At 36.6% G+C, this 10,000-nt stretch overlaps 1 protein-coding gene across 1 annotated transcript in view; it reads left to right on the top strand.

The window, feature by feature from the left end:
- The window catches only part of LOC136851583 (glutamate receptor ionotropic, delta-2-like), a 67,526-nt gene that overhangs the window by 31,650 nt on the left and 25,876 nt on the right, over positions 1-10,000 (top strand). Inside the window, exons 3-4 of the mRNA XM_067125867.1 lie at positions 1,425-1,644; positions 2,209-2,326. Of these exons, the coding sequence (XP_066981968.1) occupies positions 1,425-1,644; positions 2,209-2,326 (338 nt within the window). The remainder of the gene's footprint in view (positions 1-1,424; positions 1,645-2,208; positions 2,327-10,000) is intronic.

Here is a 10,000-nt window from a genome sequence, read left to right as displayed (position 1 = left end):
CTGCTTCTTAACATTTACTTTATTTACACAAGCACAGGTAAACCAAAGGTGACAGATCTCACTAAACTGGAAATTAGTACAATAGGTAATTCCAAGGTTTACGTAAATAGACCATGTATAAGAGGTCTTAAAACAATAGTGTCAAATTATATCAGCCTGATAGGGCAGACTTTCCTTGGCAAATTAGTAAGCAAAGGAGAAGCATGCACTTGGCAAATGACATTGACACCACTTGGAAGTGAAATAATTCCAGATGAGACTAATAATAATGTAATATCTCTTAGTTAAATACACAAGTAAAATGGGTTGCATTTCTTAATCATAAGGGAATGGCGTTACCTATGCAGTTCTAGAAAGGGACACACACACTGGCACTGATAAATACACTGTTGCAAAGTCGCTGAACGGGGGTTGAATTAAATTATGAATTGTGAGAGAGATATTGAGTTAGAGAAAAAAGTTACACTGGCTTAGAACTAAATCTCGAATCACAGGACGTACTGGTACTTGCTTCTTATGATGCCTGGAGAGAAAATTCCAGGTGAAGTAGACCTTTAACTATCTTCTGACGACGCCTGGGTCAAAGGTTAAAGCTCTCCAGGTGTAGGAAATAAGTGCCTAGCTTGGCACGTAGCTCAGTGCTTCAGACGGCAGAGCCTTCTGGCGGACAAGCAGACTAGCTGAGGACTCTGTTGTCTTGCCATTTTTTATGGAAGAAAAACTGTGCAGGCATGACTTTAGGCGACGACCTGAGCACTGTACTGCGGATTAACGAAAGAAGAATCTTTTCGCTGGTATTTGAAAAATACAAAAAGGGTTTAATTAGGTTTGGGGCTTAGCTAGAAGGGGAACAGTGATTTATTTTTCCCAGGTGTTTTCCCTGGTGTCCAATTAAATAGGGAAAGCAGAACACAACCAAATATCTCCTGTCGCTCCTTATACTGTGGCTATTCTTTACACCCCTAGTCAAATGGCAAATTTACTGAATTATTAAGAAAATAAGCGATACAGCGGTGCACATTCAGAAAATATATATATATATAGATATATGTATATATGTATATATATAAATATATATATATATATATATATATATATATATATATATATATATATATATATATATATATATATATATATATATGTATGTATATTATTACAAATATTTATAATGTTCGACCTCTCTTCCTTTATTCAGTAGAAATATAAAAAGAAAGAACCAAAGCTTTTCTTTTTGCAGCTTAGTAGAGGAAAGCCAGCGAGCAGGGCTTGCTTTCCAAAAACACCAACTGTCATCGAAGGGTTTGAAGTTTAGTTTAGGGGCCTATTCAACAGGGTGTAGGTTTTACTAGACCACTTAGTTAGAGTGTACCTTAAGCTCACTTTTCTATGACTGTATTGGTGAGTTTTTTGTCATTTTTCAGGCTACCTTTGGGCCAACCAATGAGACCTGGTGGGAGGAGTCTTTCACAAGCACCCTGCATTGCATTTTTGACCCAGCTCAGGCAGTCAAGAGGTATCCTTCAAAGCAAGAGCACAAGCACCGTGTGTCTCTAGCCAGTCCTCCCTTTGTCCTTCTCTTATGGAACAGCCGGGAAATTGCCTTTTCAATGGACCCAAGGCTTCTGATGCAATTGATTAGAGGTACCTTACGCCACTTTTTCTTTACTTTTCATACTGGCGAAGTTTTTTGTCATTTTTCAGGCTACCTGGCCAGCCAATGAGACCTGGTGGAGGAGCCTTCAAGCAAGCACCTACGCATTTTTGAACCAGCTCAGCAGTCGAGAAGTTATCCCTTCAAAGACAGCACAAGCACCGTGTGTTCTAGCAGCCTCCTTTGTCCTTCCCTCCCTCTTGTGGAACAGCCGGAAATTGCCTTCAACGGACCCAAGGCTTCTGATGCAATTGGATCGCTGCATTATCTACCCAGTGGTAAGTCTAAAGATAACCACTCCCAGTTCCTTAGACCTTCCCCTATTTCCTGTTTCAGTTTCTTAACCAGTCACTGACTAAGGAAAATCCTAGTAAACCGCATCCCATTTATTTAAGTCAAATATACGGTATAATTAGTGTTGCCTAGTTAGACTGCACAAATTATCCTCCATGGTGTTAATAAAATATCCTTGATCTAAGACACATCCCTGGCAGTCAATTAATGATAAGTGAGAGGTCCTTGATATTGAATGTTATTTGATATGTCTCTTCCAGAATTGGGCATGCCTTTGGAACCTGGCCAGAATCTTGTTTGGAGAAGATTAGTTACAACACTGCATTCAAGTCCTGTGCTTGAAGTTGCACATATGCGAGTCACAAGAGTTCCCCAGCTGTTGTATCATCTACTAACTTATGTTGAAATATCATGTCAGAAGTCGGACGAAGTTATTTTGTTATTAGCTTCTCGTAAGATTTTTTTTTCTTTTATTCTTTTTGCTGAACTAGATGGTTGAGTAATGTTGTTTATTTAATTCATGTGTTCAGAATAAATCAATATATTCAGTAACCTTTTTTGGTAACTTTTAGCCTTAATTGATAGGATTATGTGGGTCTTAGGAAAAGCAAGGCTATATAAGTCACAGTTAATTTAATACCCAACTCATCAGCCAAATGACTCGCATAACAATAGCAGTAGAGATATATATATATATATATATATATATATATATATATATATATATACATACTATATATATATATATATATATATATATATATATATATATATATATATATATTATTTATATATATATATATATATATATATATATATATATGTATGTATTAAAAGTAACTGGTTCAGTGGCATAAATGAGTTTCTTGGTGGAATCTTCATAACGTCAGTTTTTTCTGGTGAAACGTACTCAGACATCTTTCTTAAATTTATCATTTTTTGTCACGATAGCTGTTTCGCCACCCTGTGGCATTTTCAGTGACTAAAGATTTACAGTCTTGATTTACAGCCTTTTTGGTCCATCGTGTGGAAGTAAACTAACGCTTGAGAATCAGGAAAAACTGGTGAAATATGAAGATACCTGCAAAAACTTATTGATGACTATAGCAACTGCTTGTAGTGGAGACTGTTTATGATAAAAAACTATGCCTTTAAAAGTACATATATATATATATATATATATATATATATATATATATATATATATATATATATATATATATATATATATACAGTATATGTATATATGTATATATAGTATATATATATATTTATATATATATATATATATATATATATATATATATATATATATATATATATATATGTATGCACATACACACACACACACACACACATATATATATATATATATATATATATATATATACAGTATATATATACATATATATATATATATATATATATATATATATATATATATATGTTATATACATATACGTATGTATGTGTATAATCACAGTGGTCGAATAAGCAAATGGCGATTTAGTCCGTAAGATCAAACCTAAGTCTATATGAAAACGCCTACCATTAAAAATGGTAGATTACTCGTTCTTCCTTTAGGACAGGAAAAAGAAGGAAGATATAAAACAAAAGAAATAATTCTTGGACTTCTGGGAATTCGCTTCTTTTTGAAACACTGACATTGAAATGAATTGTTTTTGTTTAGAAATTATACAAGACAATTTGTGTCTAAGTGTCTGAGCGTACATAGTAGGTTAACACGTATAATGGCGGAAAATATCTTTTAAGTTTTGTGACTAGTCACAAGAAACACCCGAGTTTAGCACGACGCTTAAAGCGAAGCCACGTAAGAAAACACATCATTCAACAGCCAATGCTAAAAGCTTGAATGTGAACAGATGTGCATCGGCACCTGTATAGTAATGGTCAATGATTTTTAAATATTTGTGTAACTGGGTAACTGGAAATGTTTTCAGAGAATCTTAAGCGAGCGAGAGAGGAGGGGGAGCCCTGAACGTCTAATTTCGCGACAAATCAGCGCTTAAAAAGTGAGATGTCTCGGTAATAAAGGAACAGAATATCTCATTAAGTGAACACGGAAGCAGGCTACTGCTTTTATTCGGAAATAAGCAAATAGGGATTTCCTGTTTAACGACAGAGCATAGTTAGGGGAAAATAAACGAATCGGCGGGGTCTCACATTCAAAATTCCCCAACAATATGCTAAGGAGTTTTCCCAGTATGTGAACATATACTCTTAAATGAAGTATTGGAAGAATGGAAACAGGGAAGGGGCAGAGGGTTACACACTCGAAGAGAATGCGGAAGTTGATGTTAGTTCGTTACTTCACAAGATATTTAGAGAGAGAGAGAGAGAGAGAGAGAGAGAGAGAGAGAGAGAGAGAGAGAGAGAGAGAGAGACTATCGTCACAATATCCAACAGAAATTTCCACTAGTTTGTAGAGGTTAAAAAATAATATCCATACCAGGAATTCCTTAGAATTTTCAGAGGAACTCCTCTTTAGAAGGCCTGATCTCGGGGAGGGACAAATCCTCGTTTTGCCCTCCCTCTACGATGACGCCCATAAAGGAAGTTAGAGTAGTGGGATTGCAAGGTAGGAAGAGCCAGGAGGGAACGGTTGAGAAATCAACGGAGCCAAAGGGACAATGCAAAGGACCTTATAGTTTTAACTATAGCTTGCCGTCAAGGCAGCTAGGATATAAGATACGGATATCAAGATTGTATGATACATATAGGCGTTATGTTTTAACGACGAAAAATGATCTTCGAAATCCCGCGATGTTCAAGAATCTGCGATGAACGCAAGTTTCGTGAAGTGTTTGCCACGTTGTAAGGGTGAACAAAGTTTATCTAAGTATCTCCCGGTAGGCAACGTTATTATTCATTGTAATAATTTGTATTCTAAGTATGAACGCCATTTCAGCAGGTATCACAAAGGATCCGTATTACTCTTTTCTAAACTTTATTGGTAGTATACATCCACAATTTACAAAAAGCTACCTTTCCTTCCTTCATGTAAGGAACTGCGTGCCCCGATCGCACAGCACCTGAGTAACACATACACCTGAATCATGACCTTTTGGGAGCACATCTGTGTATCCCTTGCAGCTGAAACGGTTAGGGTAATATCGATTCAAGAGAACTGTGGTAATGAATGAATGTTCTAGTTTCGTAATGTTTCTCAAATCCTAAGAATTGTACAGGGCGATTTGTTTGTTTGTTTTTTGTTGGTCAGCAGGATAATGTAAATGGTTGCAAAGTTATTATGAAAGTTTTACCAAAGACGACCTTTTGAATGGTAACAAGCGATCGAATTTTGCGAGAGATTTGAATTTGGATAAGGGACCTTTTAGGAGCCGGATGGGCGTGGATTGTTCAGCCTTGACGGAGGTTTGCAGTCTCCGAACGCTCTTGTTGGTGTTCCCTATAGGGGGGTAGTGTCTCCAGTGCACTTCATGCGGTGCACTGTAGGCAGTATTTAAGGTTCTCTGCAACGTCCCTTCGGCCTCTAGCTGCAACCCCTGTCAGTCCTTTCACTATACTTCCGTTCACATTCTCTTTCTTCCATCTTGTTTTCCACCCTCTCTAACAATTGATTCATAGTGCAACTGCGTGGTTTTCCTTGTTACACCTTTAAAACCTTTTTTAGTGTCAATTTCCGTTCCAGCTCTGAATGGCCTCATAGGTCCCAGCTCTTGGCCTATGGTCTAAATCCTACAGTATGCTGTATTCAAGCTTCAAGTCTTCTTGGTGTAGTTGATAAGGCCAAATTAAGACATTCATATCATTCGGTAATAATTCTACTCGGACGTCTCTGTAGACGGATTGATCACTTATACACTGAAAACACCAGGTGTTTCATACAATATGCATGTTGGAGATAGGTTCGGTGCACTGATTTCACCTTATGGTGCATGATGAAGGCGGGTTGAAAACAGTACCGGTAATAAATTCAATCACGCATGGCGTGATTAATTCCACATTTTGCAGTCTCACCGTTCCATGCCTGAAGAAGCTACAAAAGTTCTCGCCCACGCTGTAAGATACGTAAAATACAAAAAGACTTGTTTTGCAGCCAATGTGCTACAAAAAATTTTATAGACATACATGTATTTTTACATATGAAGAATTGCACACGCAGGTGCAAAAGAATAATACAAAAACTCACTTTATAGCTCACACAATTTTATATATATACACACACACACACATATAATATTAATATATATATATATATATATATATATATATATATATATATATATATATATATATATATATATATATATATATATTACATCAAGTTCGGATTCCAAGTGACAAAGGCAAATAGTTGAGAAGTGTAAATGTTGATGAGCAACATTCATTTGTAAATCGTTGAATTCTCTTGCTCGTTCATCCACCGTCACGGAATTGTTGAACCGGGAATCATGACTAGGTCTACGCCTATTGCTGGTGTCTGGTGAATACTTTAGATGGAATAGGAGAGATTTTTAAAATACATTTGAAACCTTTGATAGATGTCCAATGAACAAGTTTACCTCTGATGGAGGGGGGATTCAATTAGGGTTACCACTGATAGGGAGGAAAAGGGACTAAATGATGCTTGAATTTTCTTTCTTCAAAATCTAAATTATACATTTGATCGGGAGGCACTTTATTCACATCGGCCTAATTGCTCCATCCTCTTTTCTGTGGCCGCCCCAACATCCCAGGCTACCTGACCCTCCTACCACCGTCCTTTGCATGAAAGCACCGCTAATGATAGAGGTTATTTTAAAATTCCCCTCACTGACAACGAAGCCTTGAAATGCATATGTTTATAGAACATTTTCTGCTCCTGTGAACTATTGTTTCTTTTCATTTTCCAAAATATTTATGTAAATTCGTTTACACCTGTATATAATGTATATTATATAATATATACATATATGTATATGTATATATATATATATATATATATATATATGTTATATATATATATATATATATATATATCATGTATATACATAATCCTCCTCTATACAAAAATACAACCTGCAATATTGTTATGTTTTTTTGTATGTAAAGGCCATTAAACATTACGGCCTTTGATTCTGGCTTAGTCTAATTCCGGCCAGTTCCTAATAAGAGTTGTCTGCAGACAATTCCAGCCCTTATTCCGACCGAACAAGACTTCAAATCAAGAGAGAGGGCATGACCTCCCGCTAAGCTACTATGACGGCGCTAGGAGCTGTACCTCGTTGGGTGAGTCCGGCAGAGCTATGGACTGTCACTCGATGGGCCGGAGTTCACCCCCGGCCGGCTGATGAAGAGTTAGAGAATTTATTTCTGGTGATAGAAATTCATTTCGCTTATAATGTGCGGTCTGATTCCACAATAAGTTGTAGGTCCCGCTGCTGGGCAACCATTGGTTCTAGCCACGTAAAATGTCTAATCCTTCAGCCTCTAGGAGAGCCAAAGTTAATCAGCTCAGTGGTCTGGTAAAACTAAGGTGTACTTAGAGCTGGTGTTGCAGCCTATATTGTAGAAAACTGGGAACCGACAAAAATGAAACTAAAGGGAAAACAGTGGTTTGAATAGAAATGAATTAGAGCACAACTCTTCTTAAGAAATAATGAAAAAATCAAACCATTTTTTTAAAACGCTTTTATTAAAATGCACTAAAAAGTATAAAAGTTATTTTCTGAGATCACAATCTGCAGGATTTTTTCTTACAATTAATCATGTCTACAGGAAGGAAATGCTGCAAGAAAAGAAATATATTTTTTTAATTTCTTGTAGCATTTCCTTCCATGCTTGGCTCCCATTCTTTTATTTTTGTAGGCATGATTAATTGTAAGAAAATCCTGGTATGTCTCAAAAAATTATTTTGTACTTTTTAGTGCATTTTCATAAGTGTGTTTAAAATTTTTTTTATAATATTTTATTTTATACTTTTTAGTTTTGACAGAACTTGTAACCGATTTATGATTGTAGCTAACGAAATTGAACGAGGGATCTTGTCGAGCCAAAGTAGATTTGAAAAATCCGTAGAGATATTAACTTATTCTGCTGAGTCAAAGAAGGTATGAAAGTTCCGAAGAATTTCATACAAATCCTGAGATACTGGGAGAGGTCACTGTAGGGTCACTAGAGGTCACTGCTGACCTACTGATCATGTAAGGTTGTACTGTTACGGGCATTGAGTAACCATGCATAATTTCAAGTCCATCAGACGAAGGAAACAGGGCGAAAATTGGGTTACAAGTTTTGACCCAAACAGACGGACAGACGCAGAAGACAAGTTAAATAATAAAAACCAGACGAGGAGGTTAGTATAGTTAACTGAGGGGATGAAAAAAATGACAGCCATATCAGCAGACAAGCAATTGTGGAGTGGCGTTAAGGATGTGAGCGAACAACGCCCGGGCCTCTGGAAAGTCAAATGTAAGGACCTCAGGGACAAGGGAAAAACAAATTATGAATATATTACAACTTTCAATTTTTCGTTCATTGGAAAGACATCGTTTAGAGCTGCATCGTTTAAATCTGTTCATGACAAAAACGGCATACTGATGAACTGACGATAGCAAATAGCCTCAGACCAATGACCTACAGGGAAGTACAGTGGTATCATCAGAATTAATAAACTTAATCAGAGAGAGGAGAGAGAGAGAGAGAGAGAGAGAGAGAGAGAGAGAGAGAGAGAGAGAGAGAACTGGAATTATTTATTTATGCAGTATTACGTGTTCTTCATGTCCGAAAGTAAGCTATAAATCGCAATGCACTCAACTGCTACCCTCTTGATAGGATACACATGAATAAGTACGTGATGCTTCCGAAAATTGAGGTCAAATCATATGTGTATGTGGGTTGGGTGAGGATCCAAAAAGCTTCGTCCAGGAGTACCACTCAGTCGAGCGTCACAGCAATTCTGTAGCACCAGAAACTCGAGGATTTTGTCAAATCTTTGCAGCAGAGAAGTGGCATTGCATAAAAAGCTTGACGCGCTGAAGCACCGTAAGAAGCCCATGGGAGCACACTTAAGCAGATAATATCAAAAGTTCAATTTAAAAATCATAATTTTAAAAGAAGTGAAAAACTGGTTTAAGGTACATTCTTAACCTCTCCCTCTGGAACACTAAAATCTTTTGAACTGATTTTACAAATGGGAAAAAAGCACGTTAAAAGTAAAAGAAAAGAAAGATGTGGTCTATACAGCTCAATAAAGTCACCTCAGAAATCCTTATCAGCTAATGAGGCTGTATTATTTAGCAGGTGTTTTCCTAAGCAAATTTGTTGAGTCATAGGCCTACACAGCCTCATAGACATCCGCACAGTGAGGCATTTGAAGTGAACCGAAAGCCGTTAATCTTGTCATTGGCAAATTCTGGGCGCTGCAGTACAGCAAACACCCTGCCCATCTGGCCGTATCATACAATCCTATGACTTGGTTTTATTTACTTCTAGTAACTGGGTGCGGATGCAGGGCTGGGGTATTGATGCCTAACTGTGGGGTGTCCTACTTTCTACTGAAATTCAGAATAGCTTTCAGAAATGCTCTTTTGGTTTGGCTTATGCAAAGCAACTCTTCACGCTAAGATACTGATATAGGTTTTATTAAGAGTCGAGTAACTGTATGTTATGTGTGTTCAAATAATTCAAAATGACAAAATTAATTGGTAAAACTGACTTGTTTAAAACACCAGAAAATTAAGCAATACAAAAATATGTATTTTTGGCGCCATGCAAAATTAAGATTAATTGCCTTTCCAAGTTATAGAGTATATTGTTAGCTTTGCTGTTTTGCAGGAAAGTATTTTACCATTAGTTCTATAAGTATGGGTACACTGCATGTTTATGGTGAACATTAGTTTCATTTATCATATAGGTAATTCTTTTTCATTCACAACACGGACAGCAAGACAGATGATCATTATTGCCTTGATTTTTTTATACATTTCCTAACATTCAGGTAGAACTGAGACTGAACAAATAATGCACATGAACTACTTGGTATATCAAAATGACGACGAAAGTACAAACTATTACAATTTTTTTCTG

Source organism: Macrobrachium rosenbergii, chromosome 3, assembly GCF_040412425.1.
Source record: "Macrobrachium rosenbergii isolate ZJJX-2024 chromosome 3, ASM4041242v1, whole genome shotgun sequence".
Taxonomy (NCBI): domain Eukaryota; kingdom Metazoa; phylum Arthropoda; class Malacostraca; order Decapoda; family Palaemonidae; genus Macrobrachium; species Macrobrachium rosenbergii.
This window is presented reverse-complemented; position numbering and strand designations above follow the sequence as displayed.